General features: G+C 57.9%; 1 protein-coding gene across 1 annotated transcript in view; it reads right to left on the bottom strand.

Annotated features, from left to right (window-relative positions):
* The window catches only part of kif5ab (kinesin family member 5A, b), a 239,515-nt gene that overhangs the window by 86,891 nt on the left and 139,238 nt on the right, over positions 1–13,386 (bottom strand). Inside the window, exons 9-12 of the mRNA XM_041180288.1 lie at positions 8,628–8,732; positions 6,197–6,345; positions 4,992–5,140; positions 3,521–3,681 (exon numbers count right to left, since the gene is read on the bottom strand). Of these exons, the coding sequence (XP_041036222.1) occupies positions 3,521–3,681; positions 4,992–5,140; positions 6,197–6,345; positions 8,628–8,732 (564 nt within the window). The remainder of the gene's footprint in view (positions 1–3,520; positions 3,682–4,991; positions 5,141–6,196; positions 6,346–8,627; positions 8,733–13,386) is intronic.

The raw sequence follows: 13,386 nt of genomic DNA on the forward strand, positions 1-13,386 counted from the left end.
TACAGAGATAGGGAGGGGTGTAGGGGGCTGGAGGACTTTACAGAGATAGGGAGGGGTGTAGGGGCCAGAGAAGGTTACAGAGATAGGGAAGGTTGTAGGGGGCTGCAGGAGGTTACAGAGATAGGGAGGGGTGTAGGGGGCTGGAGGAGGTTACAGATATAGGGAGGGGTGTAGGGGCTGGATGAGGTTACAGAGATAGGGAGGGGTGTACGGGCTGGAGGAGCTGGCAGAGATAGGGAGGGGTGTAGGGGCTGGAGGAGGTTACAGAGATAGGGAGGGGTGTAGGGGCTGGAGGAGGTTACAGAGATAGGGATGTTGTAGGGGCTGGAGGGGGTTACAGAGATAGGAAGGGGTGTAGGGGCTGGAGGAGGGTACAGAGATAGGGAGGGTTGTAGGGACTGGAGGAGGTTGCAGAGATAGGGAGGGTTGTAGGGGCTGGAGGAGGTTACAGAGATAGGGAGGGTTGTAGGGTCTGGAGGAGTTTACGGCGATGGGGAGGGTTGTAGTTTCTGGGGGAGGTTACAGAGATAGGGATGGTTGTAGGGTCTGGAGTAGATTACAGAGATTGGGAGGGGTGTAGGGGCTGGAGGAGGATACAGAGATAGAGAGGGGTTTAGGGGCTGGAGGAGGTTACAGAGCAAGGGAGGGTTGTCGGGACTGGAGGAGGTTACAGAGATAGGGCGGGTTGTAGGTTTTGGGTGAGGTTACAGAGATAGGGAGGGTTTTAGGGTCTGGAGGAGGTTACGGAGATGTGGAGTGTTGTAGGGGCTGGAGGAGTTTACAGAGAAAGGGAGGGGTGTAGGGGGCTGGAGGAGGTTACAGAGATAAGGAGGGGTGTAGGGGCTGGAGGAGGGTACAGAGATAAGGAGGGTTGTAGGGGCTGGAGTATGTTACAGAGATAAGGAGGGTTGTAGAGGCTGGAGGAGGTTACTGAGGTAGGGTGGGTTGTAAGGGACTGGATGAGGTTACAGAGATAGGGAGGGTTGTAGGGGCTGGAGGACATTACAGAAATAGGGAGGGTTGTAGGGGCTGGTTGAGGTTATAGAGATAGGGCGGGTTGTAGGTACTGGGGGAGACTACTGAGATAGGGAGGGTTGTAGGCTCTGGAGGAGGTCACGGAGATGGGGAGGGGTGTAGGGGCTGGAGGAGGTTACAGAGATAGGGAGGGTTGTAGGGGCTAGAGGAGGTTACAGAGATAGGAAGGGGTTTAGGGGCTAGAGGAGGGTACAGAGATAGGGCGGGTTGTAGGTTTTGGGCGAGGTTACAGAGATAGGGAGGGTTTTAGGGTCTGGAGGAGGTTACGGAGATGTGGACTGTTGTAGGGGCTGGAGGAGTTTACAGAGAAAGGGAGGGGTGTAGGGGGCTGGAGGAGGTTACAGAGATAGGGAGGGTTGTAGGTGCTGGAGGAGGTTACAGAGATAGGGAGGGGTGTAGGCGCAGGAGTAGTTTACAGAGATAGGGAGGGGTGTAGGCGCTGGAGGAGGTTACAGAGATAAGGAAGGGTGTAGGGGGCTGGAGGAGGTTACAGAGATAAGGAGGGGTGTAGGGGCTGGAGGAGGGTACAGAGATAAGGAGGGTTGTAGGGGCTGGAGTATGTTACAGAAATTAGGAGGGTTGTAGAGGCTGGAGGAGGTTACTGAGGTAGGGTGGGTTGTAAGGGACTGGATGAGGTTACAGAGATAGGGAGTGGTGTAGGGGCTGGAGGAGGTTACTGAGATAGGGAGGGTTGTAGGGGCTGGAGGAGGTTATAGAGATAGGGAGGGTTGTGGAGGCTGGAGGACATTACAGAGATAGGGAGGGTTGTAGGGGCTGGAGGAGGTTACAGAGATAGGGATGGTTGTAGGGTCTGGAGGAGATTACAGAGATGGGGAGGGCTGTAGGGGCTGGAGGAGGTTACAGAGATAGGGAGGGGTGTAGGGGCTGGAAGAAGTTACAGAGCTAGGGAGGGTTGTAGGGACTGGAGGAGGTTACAGAGATAGGGCGGGTTGTAGGTACTGGGGGAGGTTACAGAGATAGGGAGGGGTGTACGGGACTGGAGGAGGTTACAGAGATAGGGAGTGTTGTAGGGGCTGGAGGGGGTTACAGAGGTAGGGAGGGGTGTATGCGCTGGAGGAGGTTACAGAGATAAGGAGGGGTGTACGGGACTGGAGGAGGTTACAGAGATAGGGAGTGTTGTAGGGGCTGGAGGGGGTTACAGAGGTAGGGAGGGTTGTAGGGGCTGGAGGAGGTTACAGAGATAGGGAGGGTTGTAGTTTCTAGGTGAGGTTACAGAGATAGGGAGGGTTGTAGGGTCTGGAGGAGGTTACGGAAATGGGAAGGGTTGTTGGTTCTGGGGGAGGTTACAGAGATTGGGATTGTTGTAGGGTCTGGAGGAGATTACAGAGATGGGGAGAAGTGTAGGGGCTGCAGGAGGGTACAGAATAGGGAGGGTTGTAGGGGCTGGAGGAGGTTACAGAGATAGGGAGGGTTGTAGCGGCTGGAGGAGGTTACAGTGATAGGCAGGGTTGTAGGGGCTGGAGGAGGTTACGGAGATAGGGACGGTTGTAGGAGCTGGGGGAGGTTACAGAGATAGGGAGGGTGTTAGGGGCTGGAGGAGGTTACAGTGTTAGCAGGGGTGTAGGGGGCTGGATGAGGTTACAGAGATAGGGAGGGTTGTAGGTGCTGGAGGAGGTTACAGAGATAGGGAGAGGTGTAGGCGCTGGAGTAGGTTGCAGAGATATTGAGGGGTGTAGGCGCTGGAGGAGGTTACACAGATAGGGAGGGGTGTAGGTTGCTGGAGGAGGTTACAGAGATAGGGAGGGCTGTAGTGGCTGGAGGAGGGTACAGAGATAAGGAGGGTTGTAGGGGCTGGAGGAGGTTACAGAGATAAGGAGGGTTGTAGAGGCTGGAGGAGGTTACAGAGATAGGGAGATTTGTAGGGGCAGGAGGAGGTTACAGAGATAGGGAGGGGTGTAGGGACTGGAGGAGGTTGCAGAGATAGGTCGGGTTGTAGGGGCTGGAGGGGGTTACAGAGATAGCGAGGGGTGTAGGTGCTGGAGGAGTTTACAGAGATATGGAGGGTTTTAGGGGCTGGAGGGGGTTACAGAGATAGGGAGGCGAACGAGGAACCTATGGTATGATTTGAACAGGAGGACAAGAGATTTAAGACCGAGGCGAATCTGGGCGTGGAGCCGGCGTAAGCGAGGGAGCACAGCGGGGTCGGTTGGGTGGGTGGGGGGCGATTGGCCAAGGGAACTCAGTGTGCTTGGTGGGGGGTGGGGGAGCGGCGGGCGTTTGGTATTTACAGCAGGGTTTTGTTCGGGCTGTAGTTTACAGAGGGAAGGGGACGGTCGGTCAGCGAGGGAGCGTCAGAATGCCGGAGTCCAGACAGCAGACGGGTTCAGACGAGGGCTCCTGCAGCGGACGAGCCCAGAGGGGGAGGAGCGGGGCCTTCAGGGAAGATACTGGAGCGAGGGAGGGGGTTTGCAGGAATTGGGGGTTGCCCGGGGCTCATTCGGACGCCTGGGTCTCTGCCCCATACCTTGTCGTCCAGGTATTTGTAGAGCTTCCGGATTTCTTCCTCGTACTTCTGCCTCTCCTCTTCCGAGATGTGAATGACTATGGACGAGTTGTCGGCCACCGGGGTCACCTCACACGGCTCCTCCTTCTCGGGCAGCTGCTCGCTTTCCGGCACGTTCTCCCCTGCACGGGGTTGGGGTGGTGGTGGCGGTGGTGGTGGGGGGGAGGGGAACAAAAGACACCTTAATCACGCCTGCTCGTCATCGCTGGTGGGTGGAAATGGAGCGGGGGTACAGAGGGATCTGGGCGTCCTGGTGTACGAGTCACAATTAGTCTGAGAGGAGGTGGGGAGGCTTGACAGGGTGGATGCTGAGAGAGTGTTTCCCCTCCCCCCCCCACCTTGTGGGAGGAATCTAGAACGAGGGGGGAGGGGGGCACAGTTTCAGAATAAGGGGTCTCCCATTGAAGACGGAGACGAGGAGGAATTTCTTCCCTCAGAGGGTGGTCAGTCTGTGGAATTCTCTCCCCCCCTCACACCCAGAGAGCAGCGGAGGCCAGGTCAGTGAATATATCCGAGGCTGAGTTAGACAGGTTTCTGATCGACGAGGGAGTCGAGGGTTATGGGGAGGAGGGACAGGCAGGAAAGTGGAGTTAAGGCCACAATCAGATCAGCCGTGATCTTATTGAATGGTGGGGAGCAGGACCGAGGGGCCGAATTTTATAATTTTATGCAAGTTGATGTTGCATTTACATAGCACCTTCCACACACTTTGCAAACCTTTAAAATTCTCCCAATGCATAGTCACCATTGCAATGGTTGTTAATCTTGTCATACACACTTTAACCACAGAAAATGGGTCATCTGCAAGGACTAAGAATATTATGGAAGGATTTGCGTTTTGTTTAAAAGGCTCTGTTCCTTAAGGGGTTAACGCAGGGACTCTGGTGGCTGCTGTTCCGGGAAAAAACAGCATTTTACGGGAAAAGGTAATCGAGCAGTTTTAAAAGGAGCTGGGAACCTCTTGACCCCGGGCGGACTGTTTACATAAAGGGTCACACGGTGGTTTATGGCTTTGAGGGAAGAAAAAAACGTGCCTGGGAAATGGGTGTTTATAAAATTGGTTTGGGTTTGGGCTTTGGGGAGAAAACAGGAAGGACCAACCGCTTGAGTAAAGAAGACAGCAGCTCCCAAAGCTCCAGACCCCAGTCCCAAAGCAGAGAGTGAACGGCTGTCGCTCTACATCCTGAAATTGACTGACTGCAGGTTTTCCTCGAGTCTGCCCGAAAAGAGATGCCAGGGAGGGTGTTGGGAGGGGGGAAGTACACGGAGGGATTTGAAAGCCTTGAGGTCTGGGAGCCGCTGTGGGTCAGCGATCACCCCCGCTGCCCGGAGCCTCGATATGGCGGAGTTGAGGGACGGGTGTGCGGAGTGGGGGAGCGGGTGTGTGGGGGGTGGAGGGGGCGGGGGTATGCGTGGGGGCAGTGGTACCCACCGTTCCGCCACCTGTTGAGCTCGGTCTCCAGGCGACGAATGGTCTCCTTATGAGTCTTGTTCTTCTCTTTCTCCTTCTCGTATTTCTTCTTCCACTCCTCCGCTGTCAGTTCCAGGTTGACGGAGGCTGTGTTCCTGATTGTCTTGGCCCTGGGGAGGGAGCGAGGGCGACAGATTAGGGTCAGGGTCCCGAGCCGCCACCCCAGCTGCCTCACTCCGAACCCTGTCTGGTCACGGGCTCTGGTCTTGGCTCAATGGTCGACTCTGGTTGGGGAGGCTCGGGCCCCACTCCTGTAACCAGAGTTACTAATCCAGGATGATGCTGTCGGAGGGTCAGCGCCGAGGGAGCGCCGCACTGTCAGAGGGTCAGCGCCGAGGGAGCGCCGCGCTGTTGGAGGGTCAGCGCCGAGGGAGCGCCGCGCTGTCAGAGGGTCAGCGCCGAGGGAGCGCCGCGCTGTCGGAGGGTCAGCGCCGAGGGAGCGCCGCACTGTCGGAGGGTCAGTGCTGAGGGAGAGCCGCACTGTGGGAGGGTCAGTGCTAAGGGAGCGCCACGTTGTCAGAGGGTCAGTGCTGAGGGAGCGCCGCACTGTAGGAGGGTCAGTGCTGAGGGAGTGCCGCACTGTCAGAGGGTCAGCGCTGAGGGAGCGCCGTGCTGTCGGAGGGTCAGCGCTGAGGGAGCACCTCACTGTCGGAGGGTCAGTACTGAGGGAAAGCCGCACTGTCGGAGGGTCAGTGCTGAGGGAGTGCCGCACTGTCAGAGGGTCAGCGCTGAGGGAGCACCTCACTGTCGGAGGGTCAGTACTGAGGGAAAGCCGCACTGTCGGAGGGTCAACGCTGAGGGAGCGCCGCACTGTCGGAGGGTCAGGACTGAGGGAGTGCCGTGCTGTGGGAGGGTCAGTGCTGAGGGAGAGCCGCACTGTCGGAGGGTCAGTGCTGAGGGAGAGCCGCACTGTCGGAGGGTCAGCGCTGAGGGAGCGCCGCGCTGTCGGAGGGTCAGAGCTGAGGGTGTGCTGCGCTGTCGGAGGGTCAGCGCTGCCATTGGGCCATGTCAGCTTGGATTATGGGGCTCCAGTCTCCAGAACTGAAACTCACAAGCCTCCAAGCCTGAGGGTTGGGACATGTGCCATCGATCTGTGAACATTTCAAGGGCTGGCGTGTTGGTCACCTTGGGTGAACGTGGCGCTGTTCGCTCGGTTTGTTCCCCACCTTTGGCCAAACATTAGCGTTGACTTTGTCTCTGCATCGTTGAAATTTGATGGAGAGCAGCAGATGATGATGGTGGTTCTGCAGTTGCCTCCCAGAGAGTCTTGAAGAATCCGTGTCATCTTGCTATCCCGATAGGGTACATGCGTTTTCTGTAAAAGCGACAGATGGTATATGGATTCCTTAAATAGCATTGACACCACACAAGTGCCAGGCAATGTCCATCTCCAACAAGAGACTCTAACCATCGCCCCTTGATGTTCAATGGCATCACCATCGCTGAATCCCCCACTATCAACATCCTGGGGGTTACCATTGACCAGAAACTGAACTGGATCAGCCATATAAACACTGTGGCTACAAGAGCAGGTCAGAGGCTGAGAATCCTGCGGAGAGTCACTCACCTCCTGACCACCACCCCCCCCCCAAAAGCCTGTCCACCATCTACAAGGCACAAGTCAGGAGTGTGATGGGACACCACCCACTTGCCTGGATGAGTGCGGCTCCCACAACACTCAAGAAACTCGACACCGTCCAGGACAAAGCAGTCCCGCTCGATGGGACACCCCATCCACAAACATTCACTCCCTCCAACACCACCACCGACGCACAGGGGCAGCAGTGTGTGTACCATCTACAAGATGCACTGCAGCAACTCGCCAAGGCTCCTTCGACAGCGCCGCCCAAACCCACCACCTCTACCATCTATAAGGACGAGGGCAGCAGACACATGGGGAACACCACCACCTGCAAGTTCCCCTCCCAGCCACTCACCATCCCAACTTGGGAATATATCGACCATTCCTTCACTGTCGCCGGGTCAAAATCCTGGAACTCCCTCACTAACAGCGCCGTGGGTGTACCTACACCACACGGACAAAATCCTGGAACTCCCTCCCTAACAGCGCCGTGGGTGTACCTACACCACACGGGACAAAATCCTAGAACTCCCTCCCTAACAGCGCCGTGGGTGTACCTACACCACACGGGGACAAAATCCTGGAACTCCCTCCCTAACAGCGCCGTGGGTGTACCTACACCACACGGGACAAAATCCTGGAACTCCCTCCCTAACAGCGTCGTGGGTGTACCTACACCACACGGGACAAAATCCTGGAACTCCCTCCCTAACAGCGCCGTGGGTGTACCTACACCACACGGACAAAATCCTGGAACTCCCTCCCTAACAGTGCCGTGGGTGGACCTACACCACACGGACAAAATCCTGGAACTCACTCCCTAACAGTGCCGTGGGTGTACCTACACCACACAGGGACAAAATCCTGGAACTTCCTCCCTAACAGCGCTGTGGGTGTACCTACACAACACGGACAAAATCCTGGAACTCCTTCCCTAACAGCGCCGTGGGTGTACCTACACCACACAGGGACAAAATCCTGGAACTTCCTCCCTAACAGCGCCATGGGTGTACCTACACCACACGGGGACTGCAGCGGCTCAAGAAGGTGGCTCACCCCCCCACCTTCTCAAGGGGCAATTAGGGATGAGCAATAAATGCTGGGCCCAGCCCAGCGACGCCCACATCCCATGAATGAATAATAAATAAAAGTGTTGAAGGAGCCCTTGGTGAGTTGCTGCAGTGCATCTTGTAGATGGTACACACACTGCTGCCCCTGTGCGTCGGTGGTGGTGTTGGAGGGAGTGAATGTTTGTGGATGGGGTGCCCCATCGAGCGGGGGCTGCTTTGTCCTGGACAGTGTTCCAGAGAATGATGAGAATGTGGGACTCTCTACCACAGGGAGTGGTCGAGGCAAATTGTGTCAATGTATTGAAGGCGGTGGGGAGACTGGATAAACTCATGAGGGGGAAAGGAATAGAAGGATATGGTGATGGGGGTAAGATGAAGTTGTGGGGGGTGGTGGGGGCTCGGGAGGAGGTTCATGTGGAGCAGAAACACCGGCACGGGGCAGATGGGCTAAATGGCTTGTCTCTGTTTTGGTGAGGCTACACCCGGAGCACTGTGTGCAGTTTCAGTCTCCTTACCTCAGGAAGGATGTCCTTGCCTTACAGGGTGACGCAGTGGAGGTTCACGAGACTGATTCCTGGGATGAGCGGGTTTGTCCCACGGGGGGGAAGAGATCGAGTAGAACGGGCTGATACTCCCTGGGGTTTAGAAGAATGAGGGGCGATCTCACTCCGAGGGTTAGTGAATCCCCATGGATGCCCCGTTGACGAGTATATCCGGGACTGAGAGTGCGAGTGTAGATTTTCGGGCACTGAGGGAGTCGAGGGAGAGGGCGGGGAAAGCAGAGTCCAGGTTGGAGATCAGCCGTGATCTTAGGGGACGGGGGAAGCAGACTCGAGGGGCCGAATGGTCGACCCCTGCTCCCTGTTTCTATTGGAAGTGGTGACTGTCGGCGGAGGCGGTGACACCCTTCGTTAGGTGGGGGTTTAGGGTCCCCCTTGGACTCACCGTTCCCTCCGCCAGGGCCGATATGACATTGCCCAGCGCCGACAGAGACTTGTTGATGTTCTTGGCTTCGTCCAGCACCGCCCCCTCCGCTCCGGTCTTGCTGACCTGTCCGAGGGGAGAGCGGCAGCGTTACCAGGGCAACCGGCTCCAGCAACCCGGCCCCCACCACAGAACAGACACCCCACCCCCCACCCCCCCGCCCACACAGACCCCACTCCCCTCAGATCCCCCCCACCGACCCCCCACTCCTCGCACAGACCCCAACCCCAGCACAGACCCCCAACCCCCGCACAGACCCCCTACCCCCGCACAGACCCCCAACCCCCGCACAGACCACTCACCCCCACTGCCCGCACAGACCCCAACCCCCACACAGACCCCTCACCCCCACACAGACCCCCTACCCCCGCACAGACCCCCAACCCCCGCACAGACCACTCACCCCCACCGCCCGCACAGACCCCAACCCCCACACAGACCCCTCACCCCCACACAGACCCCCAACCCCCGCACAGACCACTCACCCCCACCGCCCGCACAGACCCCCACCCCCGCACAGACCCCCACCCCCGCACAGACCCCAACCCCCACACAGACCCCACTCCCCACACAGACCCCACTCCCCGCACAGACCCCCCAACCCCCACACAGACCCCTCACCGCCGCACAGACCCCAACCCCCGCACAGACCCCAACCCCCTCACAGAGCCCCCACCCCCGTACAGACCCCCGACCCCCGCACAGACCCCACTCCCCACACAGACCCCACTCCCCGCACAGACCCCACTCCCCGCACAGACCCCACTCCCCGCACAGACCCCACTCCCCACACAGACCCCACTCCCCACACAGACCCCACTCCCTGCACAGACCCCAACCCCCGCACAGACCACTCACCCCCGCACAGACCCCTCACCCCCACACAGACTCCAACCCCCGCACAGACCCCCAACCCCCGCACAGACCCCCAACCCCCGCACAGACCACTCACCCCCACCGCCCGCACAGACCCCAACCCCCACACAGACCCCACTCCCCACACAGACCCCACTCCCCGCACAGACCCCCCAACCCCCGCACAGACCCCACTCCCCGCACAGACCCCACTCCCCGCACAGACCCCCTACCCCCACACAGACCCCTCACCGCCGCACAGACCCCAACCCCCGCACAGACCCCAACCCCCTCACAGACCCCACTCTCCACACAGACCCCCCACCCCTGTACAGACCCCACTCACCGCACAGACCCCCCACCCCCGTACAGACCCCCCACCCCCGCACAGACCCCTCACCCCCGCCGCCCACACAGACCCCACTCCCCGCACAGACACCCTAACCCCGCACGGACCCCCCACTCCCCGCACAGACCCCACTCCCCGCACAGACCCCACTCCCCACACAGACCCCACTCCCCGCGCAGACCCCACTCCCCGCACAGACCCCACTCCCCGCACAGACCCCTCACCCCCGCACAGACCCCTCACCCCCGCACAGACCCCCCACTCCCCGCACAGACCCCAACCCCCGCACAGACCCCCTAACCCCACCGCACACACAGACCCTGTGTACGAATTGTGGACACCATCAGCTCCGAAACCCCATCGGCGCAAGAGGAGGGCAAGGAGCGGTGGGACGGAGAGTGGGGGCAGGAGGACGCGGGGCAGGAGGAAGGGGACGGAGGTGAGGGGCGGGAGGGGGAGGGAGGTGAGGGGCGGGAGGGAGGAGGCGAGAGGGGTTTAGGATGGGGAGAGGAAGGAGCAGGTGGGGGGTGCAGGGGAAGAGGTCAGGAGAAAGGGTTAGGGAAAAGATTGGAGTGAAAAGAGGCGATGGCCTCTTACAGGCTCCACAATTTAGGAAGGACATGTTCACATTGTAGAGCGAGAGGGAGAGAGTGTGGGAAAGATTGACGGGAACGGTTCCAGGGATGAGGAACTTCAGTGACGTGGACAGATTTGAGACGCTGGGACTGTTCTACTCGGAGAAGAGAAGGTCGAGAGGAGATTTGATCGAGGTGTTCAAAACAAGGAGGGGTCTGGGACAGAGCAGACAGGGGGAGACTGTTCCCATTGGGGGGAGGATAGAGAACGAGAGGGACACAGATTTAAGGAGATTGGTAAAAGAAGCAATGGAGACTCGAGAAGAAACTTTCTCACAAGGCGAGTGGTTAGCATCTGGAATGCACTGCCTGAGAGTGTGGGGGAGACAGGGTCAATCGAGGCGTTAGGATCTGGAATGCGTTGCCTGAGAGTGTGGGGGAGACAGGGTCAATCGAGGCGTTAGGATCTGGAATGCGTTGCCTGAGAGTTTGGGGGAGACAGGGTCAATCGAGGCGTTAGGATCTGGAATGTGCTACCTGAGAGTGTGGGGGAGACAGGGTCAATCGAGGCGTTAGGGTCTGGAATGTGCTGCCTGAGAGTGTGGGGGAGACAGGGTCAATCGAGGCGTTAGGGTCAGGAATGCGCTGCCTGAGAGTGCAGTGGAGACAGGGTCAATCGAGGCGTTAGGGTCTGGAATGCGCTATGTGAGATTGTGGTGGAGACAGGGTCAATCGAGGTGTTAGGATCTGTAATGTACTGCCTGAAACTGTGGTGGAGACAGGGTCAATCGAGGTGTTAGGATCTGTAATGTGCTGCCTGAGAGTGTGGTGGAGACAGGGTCAATCAAGGCGTTAGCTTCTGGAATGCGCTGCGTGAGAGTGTGGTGGAGACAGGGTAAATCGAGTGGTTAGGATCTGGAATGTGCTGCCTGAGAGTGGTGGAGACAGGGTCAATCGAGGTGTTAGGATCTCGAATGCACAGCCTGAGATTGTGGTGGAGACAAGGTCAATCGAGGCGTTAGGGTCTGGAATGCGCTGCCTGAGAGTGTGGTGGAGACAGGTTCAATCGAGGCGTTATGGTCTGGAATGCGCTGCCTGAGAGTGTAGTGGAGACAGGGTCAATCGAGGTGTTAGGGTCTGGAATGTGCTGCCTGAGAGTGTCGGGGAGACAGGTTTAATCGAGGCGTTAGGGTCTGGAATGCGGTGCCTGAGAGAGTGGTGGAGACAGGGTCAATCGAGGCGTTAGGGTCTGGAATGTGCTGCTTGAGAGTGTGGTGGAGACAGGGTCAATCGAGGGGTTAGGATCTGGAATGCAATGTCTGAGAGTGTTGGGGAGACAGGGTCAATCGAGGCGTTAGGGTCTGGAATGCACCCCCTGAGATTGTGGTGGAGACAGGGTCAATCGAGGCGTTAGGGTCTGGAATGTGCTGCCTGAGATTCTGGTGGAGACAAGGGTCAATCGAGGCGTTAGCGTCTGGAATGTGCTGCCTGAGAGTGTGAAGGAGACAGGTTCAATCGAGGGATTAGGGTCTGGAATGTGCTGCCTGAGAGTGTGAAGGAGACAGGTTCAATCGAGGGATTAGGGTCTGGAATGTGCTGCTTGAGAGTGTGGTGGAGACAGGGTCAAGCGAGGCGTTAGGGTCTGTAATGCGCTGCCTGAGAGTGTGGTGGAGACAGGTTCAATCGAGGTTTTAGGGTCTGGAATGCGCTGCCTGAGAGTGTTCGGGAGACAGGTTCAATCGAGGCGTTAGGATCTGGAATGTTCTGCCTGAGAGTGAGGTGGAGACAGGTTCAATCGAGGCGTTAGGGTCTGGAATGCGCTGCCTGAGAGTGTGGTGGAGACAGGTTCAATCGAGGCGTTATGGTCTGGAATGCGCTGCCTGAGAGTGTGGTGGAGACAGGGTCAATCGAGGTGTTAGGGTCTGGAATGTGCTGCCTGAGAGTGTCGGGGAGACAGGTTTAATCGAGGCGTTAGGGTCTGGAATGCGGTGCCTGAGAGAGTGGTGGAGACAGGGTCAATCGAGGCGTTAGGGTCTGGAATGTGCTGCTTGAGAGTGTGGTAGAGACAGGGTCAATCGAGGCGTTAGGGTCTGGAATGCACCCCCTGAGATTGTGGTGGAGACAGGGTCAATCGAGGCGTTAGGGTCTGGAATGTGCTGCCTGAAACCGTGGTGGTGACAGCGTCAATCGAGGCGTTAGGGTCTGGAATTCACTGCCTGAGAGTGTGGTGGAGACAGGGTCAATCAAGGCGTTAGGATCTGGAATGTGCTGCCTGAGAGTGTGGTGGAGACAGAGTCAATCGAGGCGTTAGTGTCTGGAATGTGCTGCCCGAGAGTGTGGTGGAGACAGGTTCAATCGAGGCATTAGGATCTGGAATGCGCTGCCTGAGAGTGTGGAGGAGACAGGGTCAATCGAGGCGTTAGGCTCTGGAATGCGCTGCCTGAGATTGTGGGGAAGACAGGGTCAACTGAGGCATTAGGGTCAGGAATGCGCTGCCTGAGAGTGTCGTGGAGGCAGGTTCAATTGAGGCGTTACGGTTTGGAATGCGCTGCCTGAGAGTGTGGTGGAGACTGGGTCAATCGAGGCGTTAGGATCTGGAATGCACTGCCTGAGAGTGTGGTGGAGACAGCGTCAATCGAGGCGTTAGTGTCTGGAATGTGCTGCCCGAGAGTGTGGTGGAGACTGGGTCAATCGAGGCGTTAGGATCTGGAATGCACTGCCTGAGAGTGTGGTGGAGACAGGTTCAATCGAGGCGTTAGGATCTGGAATGTGCTGCCTGAGAGTGTGGTGGAGACAGGTTCAATCGAGGCATTAGGATCTGGAATGCACTGCCTGAGAGTGTGGTGGAGACAGGTTCAATCGAGGCGTTAGGGTCTGGAAAGGGCTGCATGACAGTGTGGGGGAAACAGGTTCAATCGAGGCATTAGGATCTGGAATGCAC

The sequence above is a fragment of the Carcharodon carcharias genome, chromosome X (assembly GCF_017639515.1).
Source record: "Carcharodon carcharias isolate sCarCar2 chromosome X, sCarCar2.pri, whole genome shotgun sequence".
NCBI lineage: Eukaryota > Metazoa > Chordata > Chondrichthyes > Lamniformes > Lamnidae > Carcharodon > Carcharodon carcharias.